Genomic DNA, 20,566 nt, shown 5'->3' with positions numbered 1-20,566 from the left:
CAGTGATCCTGAGACCCCACCCTAAATTTATACCTAAAGTAGTCTCTTCATTTCATTTAAACCAACCCATTTACTTACCTGTGTTTTTTCCAAAACCACCTGCTGATACCAGGGAGGTTTCCCTTCACATTCTTGATGTCTGTAGAGCTCTGGCCTTCTACCTAGAAAGAACAAAGACATTTAGAAAATAGTCACATCTCTTTCTCTTGGTCACAGAGTGATCGAAGGGTGAGGCCATCTCTGAACAAAGACTATCTAAGTGGATTTCTGGCTGTATCCACTTGTGCTATCATCAGAGCAACAACTGTGGTCCACCTGGGATTTGTACACACTCCACCAGAGCGCTATCCACGTCAGTAGCATTCCTCAACAATGTGCCTATCGTAGGCATTTGCAGGGCAGCTACCTGGGCCTTGGCCCACACGTTTACACAAAATTATGCCCTGGAACAACATTCCTCTCCCAACACTCAGTTTGGACTCTTGGTGCTATCCGCCGTCAGCAAAGTTACTCTGAAGCCCCACCTTCCATTGGGGATACTGCTCCATAGTCACCTAATGTGGAGCACTCACAGGGACACTCCTCGAAGAAGAGAAGGTTACTCACCTTGTGCAGTAACTGAGTTTCTTCGAGATGTTTGTGTTTGTGGGTGCTCCGCTACCCTCCCTCCTTCCCTCTACTTCAGCGTTTCATGCTGATTCTCTGGGGTAGAGAAGGAACCGAGGGACAGTTGGGTGTGCACATTAAATGGCCACTCAATTGCGTGAGATGGATACCGCACATGTGTGGCCACTGGGGGTACTGCTACTACAAATCTCTGATTACAAGCGCAGGGCGCAAAGACACCTAAAGTGGAGCACCCACAGGGAGAACCATCTCGAAGAACCTCAGTTACTGCACAAGGTGAGTAACTTTCTCTTTCTACAGGTGTAATGAAGGACAGAATATTACTGATGACTGATCATGAACCAGCATTCCTGTGGCTTGATTTTAAGATCCTAGTTTGCATTAGGAGGCCTCATAATTTGAATTTATCGTTCTTGCACTTGAAAATTGAGTAAATTGGCTCTCTAAATCATTGAGGGGGGGAAATAAAGATAAAGGCCTGCAAATCAATGGCACATCAAGAGAAAGAACATACACATATAATGAAATTGAAAAGCAACAAATTTAAAACTGAAAAAGAAATACTTGTTTTACACAAAATATGATTAACCTGTGGAACTCACTTCCACAAAGGATTATTTAAGACAAACATGGGAAGTCTTATTGCCCCTCAAGTCACTCATGTAGGGCATGATGTTTTAAGCCTGATCTACACTTAAAACGTAGCTCAACATACCTACAGCAATCAGGAATGCAAAAAATCCACAACGCTGTGTGCTATAGCTATGCTTACCTATCCCCTTGGTGCAGATGGAGACAGGTCAACGAAAGACCGGTTCCATCGACCCAGCTACTATCATTCAAGAAAGTGGAGTTCCTGTAGTAATAGAAAAACCCCTTCTGTTTCTGTAATCTATCTAAACTATGGGGTTACAGTGGCATATCTATGGCTCCATAACTGTGCTGCTGGAGCGCCTGGAGTGTAGACATGGCTTCGTATATGATTGGTTCAAGGCTGGTTGGTGTGTGCACCTGGGGGATGGGAGTCATGGATGCAGGGCCGGCTCCAGGCACCAGCCCAGCAAGCAGGTGCTTGGGATGGCCAAGGGGAAGGGGCGGCACGTTGGGCTCTTTGGCAGCAATTGGGCAGCAGGTCCCTCAGTCCCTCTTGGAGGGAAGGACCTGCCACTGAATTGCCACCGAAGAAGAAAGCGGCGCGGTGGAGCTTCCGCCAATCACAATCACAGCTTTTTTTTTTTTCCTGCCACTTGGGGCAGCAAAAACACTGGAGCTAGCCCTGCATGGATGTATGGAACTCTGGGTTTCTCTTGTGGTTACTGTTGTCTATATGCACTGAAGTTGTGAAATTCTAACAGTGTTGTTTTTTCCTAGCATACATTCCAGTGGCTGGCTTTCTGTCTTTCTTTGTGTCTGTCTGTCTTTCTGTAATAACATCATCATAACTCCTAAATCGGTCGTGGTGGGGAGGATAGTCTTTGCAAGGAAGTCACTTAAAGGGCAATTTAGCATAAGATGGTTGGGGGAGAAGGCCTCCTCAACCATTTTTATGTGAGAAGAGGTGGGGTCTCACTCTTGCAGAATCCAGAACGGTTGACCATTGAAGGCCGCTGGTGGAGACACAGCTAGATTGAGGGGGACCTGAGTTCTTGGTGCAGCAGCCTTGTCTGTCCGTCTACACATTGATATGTATAAGTGGTTAGTCTGGTATGCCAGAATAGGACCAAGTGTTCCTGGATTTTGTGATAGTGGGAATTGGGTTAGGTTGGGTCTCATCCCAATAGTTTTGAGGACTGCCTCCCACAAAAGCTGTGTCAACACCGCACTGCAGCACAGACTACAGGGAGCGAATCGCAGAGGGCACCCAAGTGTTGTGATCTGCAGTGCTGTGTGTACACGGACAAGTTTTTATTTATCTAAAGAAAGGCATTTTCAGTATATACTTCTTTATTTCAGCATTATATTTGCGTGTTTCACTAAAGGTGCCTTAACTATGTAACAGAGGCTTTTTTTTTTTTTTTCTTTTGAATAGCAATGCACTGATGTTCATATGGTGAGTGACAGCGATGGAGATGACTTTGAAGATGCTACAGAGTTTGGAGTTGATGATGGAGAGATGTTTGGTATGGCATCATCTGCCTTGAGGAAATCTCCAATGAGTAAGTATTGAAAGATAACATACTGTTAACTATGCACACTGTAGTGAAACGACAAGAACTGAAGGGTTTAAACAGTAATAGACAAGAAAATATCCTTAATTTCCCTATTGATCCCACTAATTATTTTCTAGGGTACTTTTAGAAGGACATGCCGTATTTCTGTGCCTATTTTATTTTAGTTTTGCGCTACTTAGTGCCACTTTCACTGAACTGAGAAGAGGCAAAAAAATACAGCTTAGAATTAATGTATTCTGGACACAGTCTATAGCAGATGCTGAAAAAAGCCCATAATGGGAACTTTAGAATTGCTATACCAGTTCAGTCTATGATTGCTTTATCTGACGCTGACTAATAGTGAATGCTTCAGAAAGAAACCTGATAATGGGCGACTATGGGATTATTTTCCCAAAGGGGAAATTCTTTCCTATCCCTATGTGTTTACCCTCTGCCTAAAGCATGAAAGTTTAACTCCATCATAAATGCCTATCTAATGTAACTGTGGATTTTCTTTTTAGCTATGTAAATGACTATTTTTTTAAAATTCTCTTAAGCTTTTCATGTTAATATCCAGTGACAATGAGTTCCCCATGTTTATTTCATGTTGCATAAAATATTTCCTTTTATCAGTGTTAGCTTTTTAATTTCATTGGGTGATTCTTTGCTCTTGTATGAGAGTAAGTATGAGCGCCTGGTTATTTTATCTATGCCATTCATTATTTTATATACATCTCTATCAATATTGTTGACTTTAGGGTATATCTACACTGCGATTAAAAACCCCACAGCACTAAGTCTCAGATCCCAGATCAGCTGATTCAGGCTTAGGCTGCAGGGCTATAAAATTGCAGTGTAGACATTCAGGCTTGAGTTGGAGCCCAGACTCTGAGATCTTCCATCATCACGGGGTCTCAGCACCTGGTCTCCAATCTGAGCCAGAACATCTACACTGTAATTTTATAGCCAGGCAGATTGAGCCTCACGAGCCCAAGTCAGCTGACTTGGGCTAGCCACGCCTGTGCCACAGGTCTTTTATCACAATATAGACTCATACTTAAGGTCTAATTATGTCACTAAGTCAGAGTGCTGAAATTTATTTTAAGATTATTCACAAGTTAAAGATTTTTCACTAATGAAATGGTTTCTCAGTTCTTCCAAGGAGGCTTCTTTATTCTAATATGTTAGAATAGATCCAAAGAGAAGCTGAAATCCAGATCAGTGATGTGCCACATTACAAGTGAGTTTAGAACTTGACCGTTTAGAATGGCCCTGGATATATTCATGGAAGAATCTGGAAATTCTGTGTTCAACCAAAAGGTCATCCTATCAGTAACCTTTGGTGGAACTTACGAACTTTCCCCCGGGCACTTTGAAAGTTGTAAATATGAAACATTAAGGAAGCAAAAAATAATTTTTGGGGTCTGTGTTATTGAAAATTATTTCCTCCAGGTCAATTCAATATATATTTATACTTGTTTTTTTAAGTGCCAGAAAATGCTGAAAATGAAGGAGATGCCTTATTACAATTTACGGCAGAATTTTCCTCAAGGTAAACTTAAGCTATTAACTGTGTAAGACAAACAGTGATTTGTGCTGCACTGTAACTATAATTTAGCAGGCAATTCAAGTAAAAGTAAAATAAATATAAATATTTCCTTATCTGGCATAGGCATTTAGGGCCAGTTTCTATCTCACTTACATTGACTTGAGTGAGAGACCCCATTTATGGAGTAAGATACTATTCAGTGTGAGTTAAGATGGCAGGTTCTGTCTTTAATTAAGAGGCCACTTGCTTTGTATCACTCCTGAATTCCTCAACGGAGTAGAGAGATAACTAAGATACTGACTATAAACAGTAGCACTGTTAATTTAATGTAAATGAACTCTTTCTAACTGAAAAATTGATGGCTACCGGAAAATAATATACTTAGTTGCCATGAGAGTTTTAAGAATAGCTAAATAATAAAAATTACTAGTTAAATGTGTAAAAGTGCTGCTTTTGAGAATTTATATACAACATACCTGAAACAATTTACTGTTAAACAGTTCCTTACTTCACCACACAAGTGGCACCCTTTGGCAGCCAATAAAGTGAACCCGGTGTATAGTTCGCATACCATGTTAATTTTTATAAAGCATTTGTGGCTCCTTTGTGATGAAAAGCTTTCCATATCTTTGTGATATAATTAAGATGTTATTAAACAAGAATAACACTCAATCAACCAGTAAAAATATAATAATGAGGAGAAATAGAATTATGATTGAGAAATAGTACTTAAAATTTACATATTAACTTCAAAATCAAGCAGTTTGTGAGAGAAGGCAGTTGTTATGATAGACAAGTTCATAAGGTCAGCAATCCTATACAAAAACTTCAGAGGGCAGAGGAGATATTTAAGAGTTTAGCCAATGCATGTATTTAAAAGTATTTAAAATGAATTTAAACAGAGCTGAAACTGAAAAAAATTACTTACACTTTATTTTTATTAATTGAATCTTTGTGATTTTCAAATAGATATGGTGACTGCCATCCTGTTTATTTTATTGGGTCACTAGAGGCTGCTTTTCAAGAAGCCTTCTATGGGAAAGCCAGAGATGTAAGTGTGTGTTAACGTTACATTGTTTGTATTAAAAGGAAAGTGATAAAAGGGCTAGCTATTACCTTTTGACACTGTGCCAAAAAAGTTATGATTTTTGCCACATTACTATTAAACATTTTCATACTTTTACGTGATTGACTGAAATGTTCACCCTGTGTCTTATGGGAATGATGGGGATAACTCACACTTGCCAACTGTTCTGTTTTGTCGTGGACTGGCCTTGCTTACATAACCGATCCCAGGCTTTAACGGCGTTAGCCAAAGTTCTAGCAGTCATCTGAGCTTCTAAAGGCTTTTTTCTATAAGGGTTGGTCTCCTTTCACTAGATATCACTGTTTGGGAGCCTTGTGGCTGACAGTGACAAAGCTGTATGGTGGTATCTCTTTTAAATAATGGCTGATAAAGTTGTAAATTTACTAATTTGATTGTAAGGTCATTGGGGCAGGGAATGTGCTGCCTTTTGTGTTGGTACAGCATTTACTTAAATACAGAATAGTATTATAGTTTGGAATGTAAGGTTTCTATTCAGCCAGATAGACACCTCAGGGTTCTGATGTTCCACATCCATTTGGAAAAGTAGTATTTTTATAAAATAAGAAAGAGAATAGTTGAATGAAGGCCTGGTGTCCTGGATCTAGGAGGGTAAGTACTCGCTCACCTGTAAAAGTCAACACCTAGATAAAGACTAAAGCACCAATAAAAAGCTTAAGCAGCTTTTATTCATCCTTTAACTGTCTTGATATTGGTCCCAAAAGAAATGTGCAAACAAAGTGTGTTTGTCTCTCTTGAATTACTCATATTGAAATGGTCTATAAGTATTCCTTGTAACAAAATCTCCACTACTTGCTCTAAGCTAACATTTATTTGACATGTTTGCACACCCCAACAAGTTTCTTGCAGAATAACTGCTAAATTTGGAGTCTAGTTTCATTAATTTACATGGTTGACAGAGCATAGATTGCTCTAGAACACTTAAGTAGCAAAGTAAGAATTGATCGTGACTCCTAGGAGTGATGGATGCTAAAGCATGTTGGCAATGAGGCAAGTGAATCAATATAAAAAGATGCTTGATTTAGAGAGTTGAATTTAGACATTCATTGGAAGTAGTTAAAAGCATATAATTATAAAAACAAAGGGCATTTTATTAGCTCTCAGAAACATTATTTTATACCTCCAAAGGGGTTTTTAATACAGTACAACCCAACTGAATGTTCATCTTCAAAATACTTTTCATATACTACTAACGTGTAGGATGTGGAAGCTGCAGTCTATTTCCAGTATTTTTCCAGTGGGTTCAGACCAGATCCTTACCAGGATTATCTGATATGTTTAGCAATTTACTATTTTTATTACCTTTTTCTTAGAAATGTTGTTTATAAACAGTGGCTGAACCATTGATTGATTTTTGTATTTAAACCCACATATTAAGTTGCTACATTAATTTATATCACATTTCAACATTTTGAATTTTAAAAATGCTTGTGAAATAAGTAAAGTTTGATGATATTGTACCTTTTTGCCGCTGCAAAAAATCTTTTCAATATTATTTGAGAACTCAAAATGAAAAAAAGTGGACACTTTATTCTGTTTTTGATCATTGTTAAGTTTTATAAAGTGACTGAAACTATGATGTTTTAATTAAGGAAATTTTTAAAAGAAATTACAAGCTAAATATTCCATGTTCTAATTTATACCGTGAGAGGCACTTAATTTTGCCAGGGCAACAGATGAGCTTCAGGCAGCAGCATTCTTCACTTGAAGTGAGAAATTGAGTTCCAAGAGTAAATAAAAACAAGATTGAAGGTTTAAATCCTCTGCTAGGCTTTTTGAACTTATATACTCATTAAATGTTTATTGGAGTGGTGGGATTATGAAGGATTTGGGGAGCTTCCATCAGCTGGTATATAGTTAATCACTAAGTAAAATACTACATTTGATAAGAGTGTTTCTCACGATGCCACACTCAATCCATCTTAATGAAAACCGCTTCAAACTGATTTAATTTGAGAGCACTTGGCAGTGAGAGTGCTTATAGATCTTAGCCTTTTTCTTGAGGAATTTGCAGTGCTGTCCAAAGCACTGTACAGTCCAGTTTCAGTGACATAGCCATCAATATCTTTTTTCCTATCTCTACTGCTGACATTTTCTGAAAAAAATCCTAAGTTTATATAAATTTGCAGCCTTCTTGCAGAAGTATTTGAGACATGATTTTATGAAAGGTATTTACCTAAATCAGTTTGCAGTTACTTTGAAGTACTTTTTAAAATAATTTTTAAAACATTTTGTTATAAAAATAGATATTTTAATGGAGGCTTTTCTCTAAATCTTTCACTTACATGTGTCAGAAAGCAGAGACATTTGATACTTTGTTTCAGAAGACATTAACTGAAAAAGAAGCTGTTGCCTACTTTAATTTTAATATAGCTAACCCTGCCTTATTTTTGACTAGTATTTGCAGTTTGGCTTCTTGACTTTGAGACTTTAGATAGCTAATATTATCTTTACTTTTAAAGCAACTTCTTCCATGACAATTCCTGTACTAGCTGTGAAGGGGAAAAATATGCCCAAGTTCTGTCTTGATTTACATCCTGTATATAAATCTTCCCTCGAGTATGTTGAGTCAGAATTTGGCCCATGATCTTCCTGTAAAATGCCGTGAAAGCAACTCTGTACATCAGCTGGACCTTTGTGCTCAGTAGAAACATAGCAAATGTACAGCAAGCTGTCTTCCCATTAACAACTGGTGTCCTGAGGTAGCTTCTAAATCTGGCTGCATGTTCTGTTATGAGTTCACAAGAAACTTACTGCATGTTCAGTACAAAAGAAAGACATTTAGTTTATCAGTTACTGTGTGAGTGTGGTGAGGGTGAGCAAGGGAGACATGGGTTTATTAAAATAAAAAAATAAATACGGTTGTATGAAATACTTTTTAGTTTATTCCAACCCAGTGAAGGAAACCTCTATTGTATCATTTTGAATTTCTGGCCCTGTATATTGTAGTTTTAAATAGCTACTGTAGAGGGACATAAGAGTAGCTAGACAAGATGCTGCAGAGGAAGTGTTTAACCCCCCCATCATGGACAAGTTTTTAATTACATACTTATGTGGAAGTTTATTCCTAGCTTCAAGCAGTTAGTGGTTGACTTACGTTCCAAAGCATGAAGTAATCCATTCCATGAAATGTTTATCATGTGTAATGAATAACTTTGGGTGGTACTGTTATTTATGTGTGTTTAATCTCTCTTTTTGCCTCCCACTAAGTTCTTTGCTTGAATAATTAAAAATTTAAGTATTTCCTTTTTATCAGTGGTTTGCTTGCTTTTCAATTTCAGTGGGTGATCCCTGCATCTTTTATTATGAGAGAGGGTAGAGGATCATCTGATTTACCTTCTCAATAGCACTAATTTTTATATACCTCTGTCAGATCTCCTCTTGTCTCTCTCAATTTCTCTCTCCACCCACTTCTAATAGTTATATTAAATATCACTCCTATTGCAGATCCTTAGTGGCCCCCTGCATTGCACGAACTCGTTGCATCCTGACAGTTAGCCACTTAGACCAGCACTTTGATTTCTATCTCTTAGATGGTTTTTGATCTATGGCAGAACTTTAACTCTGGGTACTTAATTTCCATAATAGCCTCCTACAATTTGACTTAATTTAAGACTTTTTGCATTTCCAAATAAATTGGCCCTTTCTCATCCACGAACATGCTAATTCACTGGAAGAATTGTAATACACTGGAACAGCAGAATATTCCTTTACAGAAGACTTCCTGCTATATTATATTTGTCTGTGTTTTACAACTTGGTGTCTCATTAGGATGGCATAATGGAAATTGTTTATGTAGACAACATGCCAGCCTTAGCAGAGATTAGCCAAAGAGTTGCATCTCACATCCATCCAAACCTAAACAATTTCTTTTTATTAATGTCATCGTGATTTTTATAATTGTGGTGAATTTTGTAACCTGATTGCTGTTGTGCGTGTATATATATTTGATCCTTATATATTTGCAATCTTGTCTTTCTTTTTAGTTTGACTCCAAACATGAGTTTGTTTGCTCTGTATTTCATGCTGTAGTGTGGTCTTCGTTTTCTCCATTATATTTCAATAGGAACTATTTTTTCTTGAGGCTCTTCTTCATCTTGTATTTTTTTTAAAAAATCTGTATAGTATTGTATTAGCCTTTCTTGTAATACAATACTTATAAGATTCTCTCTCTATATGATGATTAGTACTATATATTGTACTATGAAGCATACTTTCATTTTGTTGAGTTGTAATTTGGTGTGCAGAGAGTAGAGAAGTGATGAAGTCTCTCTTGTGTATGAGCCAGCTGTTGTTCTAACCCATTTGCTGTTGTGATTTAGGCAGCAGCAAAAGTTGGAAATTAAACCTTTGATTCCTTCTGCTTACTGCTCAGAATCCCAAGTCCATACCTGTCACCTTTTCAGAAAGAAATCTCATCCTGCTGTTGCTAAAAGAAAGAATCCTTATTTTAGGAAGGGTTATATTTATAATGGTTCTAAGTCAAATGGAAGCTGTTATAGAACTTAGAAAATAGCATCAGAGCGTGTTAGTCTGGATCTGTAAAAAGCGACAGACAGTCCTGTGGCACCTTATAGACTAACAGAAGTATTGGGGCATAAGGTTTCGTGGGTGAATACCCACTTCGTCAGATGCATAGCAAATAGCGCCATCTGTCAGTGCGGCCCAGGATTTGGTTAAATTGTCCACAATCTGCCGTCAGTATGACTAGCTATATTGGGCCTGATTTTCAGAAGTGTTGAGCACCAGCAACACTATCTGAACTCATGGGAGCTAGAACTGCTCAGTATTGTTGAAAATCAGGCGTGTTGTTTTCTCATCTTGTAACATCACCTTTGGCTGTGAATGTGAATAGGTAGGTTATATTCATCTAAGTTTAGACTGATTCTCCGTGTTTCAGTGACATTGCTTGCTGGAAGTACTATTTGGCTGGGACCTGCAGAACATCCAAGATGCCAGAAAGGAGCCTGTAAACTATTGGCTAGGTTTCATGCTTTCCTTATTCAGTTCTTTTCTGCTCTGTGAGAGCCACCTCTTTTGAAAGATCTGGAAAGAACATTGGCAATTCTGAGTAGTAAAAATTATCTTGAAATGATGATAGGTCCAAAGCAATCTTTTGAAGAGCTTTTCAGATTTCACAGTGTTGACTGTAAAAATGATTTTTTAGACCGCAGAGTTGATTTGGGCTCCAGGGTTATCCACAGTACTTTACTAGCAAAAGAGGAAGTCCCTTGTAATATTTTAGGAACAGTGACTGTAAGAAAAGTTTTGAAAAACATTTTTTCAAAGAGTACTTATAATTATTTTAAGGAACTCAAATATATTATGATCGAAAAAAAGATATTGCAGCCTTATTGGACAATCTACTGACTAAAAAGGTTATATTTCTCATTCTCCAGAAAAATGTTTTTCTAACCATATCATCTAGGGCTGTGATCTTATCATCTGAAGTGCTGATTTCTTTGTATGTAGTTGGTATATTTTGTACGTAGACGGAAAACCTGAATGCTGCATGAAGTGGTATTGTTGATCCACTAGTCCGTAGTTTTCCTTCTGATTGAACATTATGCTGGGGCAATACCAAAATATTCAAGAGCACTATCCAGCTGGAGAGCACTATCCAGTCTTCTTTTTTCTGAGACATAAAACTGGCTACTTTTCACATTTGTAGTCTTTAAAACAGTTCCATCGTGTAGACTGTCAAGGGTAAGCAACTATTTAATTTTTTTCATTAATGTAACTTGTGTCAGACACCTGGAGCTTGGGATAGGTACTTCTTTTTTTATTTTTTGTGTAAATCCAAATAAGTAAAAATCTGATGGCTCATTGTGCAAAAGATGTATCCTTACTAGATTGCAGCACGAGTAATTGTTATGTTTTATCTCTGCTTGTATTGCAAAACTTATTGATTAAACAGACTAGAGAGAGATAAAATTAACATGGCACACATTAAATGGATTAAAAGCTGGCTAACTGATAGGTCTCAAAATGTAACTATAAATGGGAAATAGTCGTAAAATGGTGCTTCCAGTGGGGTCCCACAGGGGCTGGTTCTTGGCCCTATGCTATTTAACATTTTTATTAGTTGACCTGCAAGAAAACACAAAATCATCACTGATGAAGTTTGCAGGTGACACAAAAATTGAGGAAATAATTAAGAAGACGGGTAACTGATTCAGAGTACTATCTGGATTTGTGGGTAAATTGGGTGCAAGCAAACAATATAAGAATGGCCATACTGAGTTAGACCAAAGGTCTATCTAGCCCAGTGTCCTGTCTTCTAACACTGGCCAATGCCAAATGCATCAAAGGGAATGAACAGTACAGGACAATTACTGAATGATCCAGTCCCAGCGTCTGGAAGACAGAGACTTAGGGATACCCTGAGCATGTGGTTGCATCCCTGACCATCTTGGCTAATAGCCATTGATGGATATGTACTCCATGAACTTCGTCTAATACTTTTTTGAATCCACTTACAGTTTTTGCCTTCATAACATCCTCTGCTAATGAGTTCTGTAGACTGACTGTGTGTTGTATGAAGTACATAGTTTTGTTTGTTTTAAACCTACTGCTGATTAATTTCATTGGGTGACCCCTGGTTCTTGTGTTATGTTAAGATATATAAATAACACTTCTTCATTCTCTTTCTCCACACCATTCATGATTTTATAGACTTCTATCATATCAACTCTCAGTCATCTCTTTTCCAAGATGAATATTCCCAGTCTTTTTAATCTCTCCTCATATGGAACCTGTTCCATACCCTTAATCATTTTTGCTGCCCTTTGGTGTACCTTTTCTAATGCTAATATATCTTTTTTTGAGATGGGGTGTCCAGAACTGTGTGTAATATTCAAGGTATGGGCATACCATGGAGTTCTATAGTGGCATTATGTCATTTACGCTCTTATTATATATCCCTTTCCTTACGATTCCTAACATTCTGTTTAACCTTTTTGACTGCTGCTGCACATGGAGTGGATTTTTTCAGAGAAATATTCACAATGACTCCAGGGTCAGTTTCTTGAGTGGTAATAGCTAATTTAGACTCCATCATTTTGGGATTATGTTTTCCAATGTGCATTACTTTGCATTTCTCAACACTGAATTTCATCTGACATTTTGTTGCCCAGTTACCCAGTTTTGTGAAACCCCTTTGTAGCTCTTCACAGTCAGCTTTGATTTAACTATTTTGAATAATTTTGTATTATCTGCAGACTCTCCCACCTCACTGTTTACCCCCTTTTCCAGATCACTTATGAGCACTGGTCCCAATGCAGATCTCTGGAGAACATCTCTATTTACCTCTCTCCATTCTGAAAACTGGCCCATTTATTCCTATCCTTTGTTTCCTGCCTTTGAATCAGTTACTGATCCATGAGAGGACCTTCCCTCTTATCCCATGACTGCTTACTTTGTTTTAGAGCCTTTGATAAGGAACCTTGTCAAAGGTGTTTTGGAAGTCCAAGTACACTATATCTCCTGGATCACCTGTGTCCAAATGTCTGTTGATCCCCTCAAAGATTTTGAATAGATTGGTGAGGCATGATTTCCTTTTACAAAAGCTGTGTTGACTTTTCACAAACAAATTGTGTTAATCTATGTGTCCAATAATTCTGTCCTTTACTGTAGTTTCAGCCAATTTGCCTGGTACTGAAGTTAGACTTACCAGCCTGTAATTGCCAGGATCACTTCTAGAGCCTTTTAAAGAAATTGACGTCATATTAGCTATCCTCCAGTCGTCTAGTTCAGAAGCTGATTAAATGTTAGGTTACATACCACAGTTGTGAGCTCTGAAATTTCATATTTGAGTTCCTTCAGAACTCTTGAGTGAATACCATCTGGTCCTGGTGACTTATTACTGTGTAATTCATCAGTTTGTTCCAAAACCTCCTCCAGTGACACCTCAATCTGAGACAGTTTCTCAGATCTGTCACCTAAAAAGAATGGCTGAGGTATGGGAATCTCCCTCATATCTTCTGCAGTGAAGAATGATGCAAAGGACTCATTTAGTTTCTCCTCCATGTCTTTCTTGAGTGCTCCTTTAGCACTTGGTCATCCAGTACCCCCCTAGATTGTTTGCAGCCCCCCTTCTTGCCTCTGAAGTACTTACATTTTGTTTTTGCTGTTTGTTTTTGAGTCTTTAGCTAATTGCTCTTCAAATTATTTTTTGTCCTGCCTAATTATACTTTTACACTGGACGTACCAGAGTGTATGCCCCTTTCTATTTTCTTTAGTATGATTTGACTTCCAAATTTTAAAGGATGCCTTTTTGCCTCTAAATATTTCTTTTACTTTGTTGTTTAGCCATGGTGGCATTTTTTGTCCTCTTACTATTCTTTTTAATTTGTAGTATACAATTAATTTTAGCCTCTATTATGGTATTTTTAAAACATATCCATGCAGCTTGCAGGCATTTCACTCTTGTGACTGTTCCTTTTAATTTCTGACTAGTTCCCTCATTTTTGTATAGTTCCCCCTTTCTGAAGTTAAATGTTACTGTGACAGACTTCTTTGATATTTACCCACACACAAGAATGTTAAATTTAATTATGTTATGGTTGCTTTTCCAAGCAGTTCAGTTATATTGAGATCTTGGACCAGATCCTGTTGTCCACTTATGACTAAATCAAGAATTACCTCTTCCCTGGTGGGTTCTAGGACTAGCTGCTCCCAGAAGCAATCATTAATAGTGTCTAGAAACTTTATTTCTGCATCCCATCCCATGACATGCACTCTGTCAATGTGGAGATAGTTGAAATCCTCCATTATTATTGAGTTTTCTATTTTTATAGCCTCTTTAATTTCCATGAGCATTTCACAAGTATGGTCACCATCCTGGTCAGGTGGTCAGTAGTGTATTTGTACTGCTATACTCTTATTATTCAAGCATGGAATTTCTAGTGATGGAGATTCTGTGGAACAGTTTTATTCATTTAAGATTTTTACTATGTTTGACGGTATGCTTTGTTTCACATATAGTGCCACTGCCCCACCAGCATGACTTGTTCTGTCATTCCTGTATGTTTTGTACCTTGGTATTTCAAACTATGCGTTTTTAATATGAGTAAATGTAAATATATACACCTAGGCCATACATTCAGGATGGGTGAGTCATTGCTGCGAAGCAGTGACTCTGAAAAAGCTTTGTGGGTAGTGGTGGATAATCAGCTGAACCTCAGCTCTCAATATGATGCTGTGGCGAAAAGAGCTAATGTGGTCCTGGGATATATAAACAGGAAAATTGTGAGTAGAAGTACAGAGCTTATTTTACCTCTGTATTTGGCACTGGTGTGACTGCTACTCCAATGCTGTGTCCAGTTCTGATGTCCACAATTCAGGAAAGATGTTGAAAAATCAGAGAGAGTTCAGAGAAGAACCATGAGATTGACTGAAGGATTAGAAAACCTGTTTTATAGTGATAGACTCAAAGAGCTCAATCTATTCATCTTAACAAAGAGAAGGTTAAGGAGTGTTCTGATTAATCTGTAAATATCCACATGATGAACAAATGTTTAATAATGGGCTCTAGCAGAGAAAGGTATAAAATGATTCAATGGATGAAAGTTGAAACTAGACAAATTCATACTGGAAATAAGACATAAATATTTGACAGTGAGGTAATTAATTGCTGGACAATTTACCAGGGGTCATAGTGGATTCCTCATCACTGAAAATTTTTATATCAAGCTTGGATGTATTTCTAAAAGATCTGCTCTGGGAATTATATGGGGACATTCTATGGCCTGTGTTTTACAGGAAGGTGGATTAGATTATCATAATAATCTGTTTGGGTCTTGGAATCTATGAATCTATTAAATGTTTTCCTTGTCGTTTCACGTGAATATTATTCTTCACTTCCTGTCCTGAAGTGTTGTTGTTCTTTTGCACTGTTAAACAGTGTTTGTATTTCGTTTGCGGATGAAGCAATTCTTTATAGAGAGATTTGGTATCTTTCAGGATGAAAGATGGTATATAAATGCACTTCATCATCATCATCATACTCTACTAATAAACATCTTGAATGTGTTAAGCCACCTCTTAAATTCTAAGTCACTGTTGAAAAGCTTTATAAAATTTGGAATTCCATCCTCTTGTATTTCCCCAGCCCCCAATAGTGTGAACACACGGGTTTCTGCCACAGAAATCATTCTCTAATTTATAACTCGGAATTTTTGAAGGAGAGATGACATATAGGTTATCAGTGTGATCTGATTTGAATTGTTTGGCATCCACCACCATGATATCTGAGCACCTTACTGAAATTACTTAAACAACAAAAAGAGTAAATACAACTATTTAAGCTCTGAGAGTGCTTAAAGCTTAAGTAATGGCTCGTAGTGCTCTGAGAAGCAAGAACCAGAGGTTATCAATTGTCTTCTGGTCCCTACCTCTGTGTTTGGCACTGGTATGACTGCTATTGGAGTTCTGTGTCTAGTTCTGGTGTCCACAATTCAGGAAATATGTTGATAAAATGCAAAGGGTTCAGACAAGAGCCACAAAAATTACTGAAGGATTGGAAAATATGCTTTATAGTGAAAAACGCAAGGAGCTCAATCTATTTAGCTTGTCAAAGAGAAAGTTAAGTGGTGACAATCACAGTCTATAAGTACCTACATGGGGAATAGATATTTGATAATAGAAGGCTCTTCAATCTATCCGATAAAGATATAACAAGATCAAATGGCTGGAAGTTGAAGCTAGACAAATTCAGACTTGAAATAAGATGCACATTTTTAATAATGAGGGTGATTCTCTATTGGAACAGCTTACCAAGGGTGAGGCTAGATTTTCCATCTCTGGAAATTCTTTAAGAAAAACATCTGATTTTGATTAAAGTTGTGCTTTTAGGTCAAACAGAATTTAATTTAGAGAAGTCCTATGACCTGTGTTAAGCAGGAGGTCAGACTAGATAATCACAGTGGTTCCTTCAGACCTTACAATCTGTGTATCCATGGAGTATCTTCAGGCCAGACTCCTTTAGGGAAATTGAACCTGGTTAGTGTTCCTATTCTGTCAGCTTTTGCTGTCTGGGTCCTCTTGGATTCATTCCAGTCCAACACTTTTGATGGTGCATTAGATGTTGGAATTAGCAATCTTTAGCTTTTAAAATTGTTTTTCTTTCTCCGTCACGTATGTAATAAATACAAACACACAATGTTTCCTGTGTGTCCTCATTCTACTACTCAGGGATAAACACATAGTTTCACTGGAAATGGGTTTGAGCTTTGCCCAGTTTCTGCCTCAGTCTGTCATCAAAGTGGAATCAGCTCTAACATCTGTCATCTGGATATCAAAGAGGGCTTAAATTCTGCTCATGAGATGAAGATGATGTGTATTAGAATATCTTTTTGTGCTCAAGGAGACATTTTAAAGTGGTTTCAAAGTCTCTAAGGCTACCTTAGATGGATCAGGTTGTTCATTTGAAAGGCTTAAAGAGTGGAAAACATGTCCTTTTGTTCAGTTAGTCAGTTCTCACTGCACAAAGCCTTTGGGCTGGAGGAGGAAGAAAGATCTTAATTCAGGAAACCTTCTGCCAGCTTGAAATAACACTTGTGCATTTACCAGATGCTATTGAATAAGCATTTCTGCTTCAATTATTATCTTGAACAGTGGGTGTGAGATACAGAAAGCAAAATTTCAGGTCACCAGTGCTACCAATTCTCACAATTTTATCACTGCTTTTGTCATTTTTCTTAAAGCTCTAGCACCTGGATTCCCGTTGTTACATTAGAATCTCAGTTTACTTACTTTACTTTTAGATGGAAAGTTGTGGTTAGAGCTTCAAGAGATAGTCTCTAAAGGCTCCAATACCTGGAGACAGATTAAAAGTTCCCAAAATTTATTTTAAAAAACCTTAATGCAATCTCATTATATTTTGGAACCTGATGCATAGGATTGTCAGTGCATTGCCAGAATTTCACTCTTTCCTTAATGCTTTGAGTCCTATATGTCAGAGGAAAATCCATTTTTATTAGTGTTCTTTAAAGTCTTGTACTAAGACCTGTAAAGCATTTGACTTAGTCCTTCATGACATTCTGATTTAGAAAAAACCAACACTGTACAAAATCAATGTAGCCCACATTAAATGCATTAAAAGCTGGTTAACTGATAACATTCAGAAAGTAATTGTAAGTTAAGAATCATTTTATGGAAGTGTTTCTAGTGGGATCCCACACTGATCTGTTCTTGGCCAAATGCTATTCAATATATTTCTCAGTGATCTGGAAAAAACTGGTAAGTAATTGCTGGTAAAATTTGCAAATAATACAAAAATTGGTGGAATTGTAAATAACAATGGGAACGGGTCAGTTATACAGATCAATCTGGATCACTTGGTTAAGTGGGCAAATTTGAACAATGTTTTTAATAGAGCCAATTGCAAGGTCATACATTTAAGAACAAAAAATGTAGGTCACACTTACAAGATGGGGGAGAGTACCCTGTAATGCAACGACACTGGAAAGGACTTAAGGGTTATGGTAGATAACCAACTGAACATGAGCTCCCAGCATGATACCGTAGCTAACAAGATGACTATGGTCCTTGGAGGCATAAGCAGGGGAATGTCAAGTCAATATATGGCATTAGTGAGATGATTACTGGAATATTATGTCCAGTTCTGGTGTCCATGCTTCAATTTTTCAACATCCTGTTTGGAAAGTATTCAGAAAAGAGGTAAAGGAAGAGATGCTTTATAGTGAGATACTTAAGAAACTTGATCTATTTAGTTTATCCAAGAGAAGATTAAAAGGTGACTTGATCACATTCTGCAGGTTCCTGCATTGGGAAGAGACTTCTAATAGTAGTCAGTTCTTTAAACTAGCAGAAAAGGAAGTAAGGAGATCTAATTGGTGGAAGCTGAAGTTAAACAAATTTAGACTAGAAATAAGGTGGGTATTTTTAGCAGTGAGGAGCAGTAATTAACCATGAGAACAATTTACTGAAGGATGTCGTGGTTTCTTAATCACTTAGTCTTTTGATTAAGACTGGCTGTTTTCTTAAAGATATGTGATAGCTTAAACAGAAATTATGGGCTTGCTGCTGAAATTACTTGGTGAGGTTCCATGGCTTGTGTTATGCTGGAGGTCAGATTAGATTATCATATTGGTTCCTTTGGGCCTTAAAATCTATTTCTCATTATGACACTAAAGCAGTGTTTTTCAACCTTTCTTCATTTGCGGACCCCTAAAAAAATTCAAATTTGGAAATCTCAGACATAGTCTTTGGGACTCCCTGGGGTCTGTGGACCACACGTTGAAAATTACCAATCTATAGGTTTGAAAAAATCCTCTTGCCCACTCACTGATGACTAGTGGGAAGCTCTCCCTGATGACTGTGGAAACCTAAAGTTCTGATTTCTGCAGTTTAAGTTTTGATTTAAAAACTGTTGAGTTTCTTGTCCTTATGGTTCTAAAGTTAATTTTCCAAGTGTGAACTGATGCAGTGCTCTGAGCTTTCAGATAGAACTGGTGCTTCTCCTGATGCTCATACCTTTCCCAAGCAGCACCAGAAAAATGAAATGAACAAAACTGATTAGTTTCACAGCTGCCATATAGAACACTGGGCTAGATTTGTATTAATTTCAATTGGCTGGTCTAGAGATTGAAATAATCTGTTGGCCGCAAAAGAGAGGGTGAAATAGAATTTCAAGCTACTTTATTAGACTATCAAGAAGAATGCTAATTGTGATATTTGTTTTTGAGCTGTGGATACGTATCTAGTAGAAACTTGACTTGCCTGGATTTAAACATAGGTAAAAGGCCAATTCCCTGAATAGTCCACTCTTTCAGCATCCTTAAAATCTATTTCTTTTGTTTATTTGTTTGTTCCTACCTAAACCACCAGTGACAGGAGTTTCCTCATTCCTTCTGTAAGAGTGCAAAAGAAATGAAATTTTCTCAAGTGCCACAGGAATGAAAGTGTTCTTAAGACTTTGATGGTCAAGACTAGAAAACTGGTGAGGTGTACTGGGCGTCTGCACAAGTCTGTTAATGGAAGCCTTAGTATGTCAATGATAAGGGTCCATCACTGAGGCCTTCTTGGAATATTAACATAATGAGAGCTTTGTTCCTTCTCATCTTCCTCAATACCTGGTACAGGAATGGGAGTAGCAGAAAACTTATTATCCAGCTAAAGTCCCAGGTGGAATATTTACAATCGAGGCATGTGATTTTTTTCAAAAGTGCCTGAGTCACTTAGATCCATTAATTTTCAATGAGACTTGTGCTCCTAAGTCACCTTAGGCTATGTCTACACTACACAGCTTTCAGCGACACAGCTGTGCCGCTACAGCCATGCCGCTAAAAGATGCGCAGTGTAGCTACTGTTTGTCAGCAGGAGAGGGCTCTCCTGCCAACAAAAAACTTCCACCTCCATCTAGCAGTGTTAAGGCAGGACAAAGCACTGTTCACACCTGCACTTGTTGTTGACAAAACTTTTGTCTTTCGGGGGTGAGAGGGTGTGTTGTTGTTTTTTGTAACACCTTTGAACAACAAAAGTTTTGTCTTTTCACTTGCCAGTGCAGACAGAGGGTTAGGGCCAGATTTTTAAAGGCATTTAGGCACCTAAAAATATAGATAGATGCTTAGGCCTTGGCTACACTGGCGCTTTACAGCGCTGCAACTTTCTCGCCCAGGGGTGTGAAAAAACACCCCCCGAGCGCTGCAAGATACAGCGCCGTAAAGCGCCAGTGTAAACAGTGCTGCAGCGCTGGGAGCTAAACCCCATGAGGAGGACACAGCGCTTTGAAGTTTCAAGTGTATCCATACCCTTAGTGGAATTTTCAAAAGCACATAGGCACCTAACTCCCATTGAGGTCAATCTTTAAAAACAGGTCCTTAGGCACTTTTGGAAATCCCAACCCTAGAGTATTTTAAAAAAACTTTAAAAGTGCATTGTAAAAAATATGAAAGCAACATACATTTTCCTAGCAAAGGATGCTCAGGAGATGACTAGTTTTGATTTTTTTTAAAGTATATTTGCTATCATTTAAATTCTCTTTCTACTGCCTCTTTTTACTATTATCCTAACAGTAAACCTCAATGTGGCCTGCAAGTTTTTTGGCCCCTTGATTTTTACAGGTGCAATCAATTGAAGTTACAAAAGATAATTTAGCCATCTAACTACCTG

At 37.7% G+C, this 20,566-nt stretch overlaps 1 protein-coding gene across 3 annotated transcripts in view; it reads left to right on the top strand.

The window, feature by feature from the left end:
* FAF1 (Fas associated factor 1) overlaps positions 1-20,566 on the top strand; it is a 320,055-nt gene that overhangs the window by 209,033 nt on the left and 90,456 nt on the right. For all 3 annotated transcript variants that reach the window (XM_032767242.2, XM_032767249.2, XM_032767254.2), the window contains 3 exons: positions 2,657-2,783; positions 4,266-4,329; positions 5,296-5,377. In XM_032767242.2, the coding sequence (XP_032623133.1) occupies positions 2,657-2,783; positions 4,266-4,329; positions 5,296-5,377 (273 nt within the window). The remainder of the gene's footprint in view (positions 1-2,656; positions 2,784-4,265; positions 4,330-5,295; positions 5,378-20,566) is intronic.

This window comes from Chelonoidis abingdonii, chromosome 7, assembly GCF_003597395.2.
Source record: "Chelonoidis abingdonii isolate Lonesome George chromosome 7, CheloAbing_2.0, whole genome shotgun sequence".
In the NCBI taxonomy this organism is placed as follows: Eukaryota; Metazoa; Chordata; order Testudines; family Testudinidae; genus Chelonoidis; species Chelonoidis abingdonii.
The sequence above is the reverse complement of the archived record's forward strand: the minus strand, read 5'-3'. Positions and strand labels throughout refer to the sequence as shown.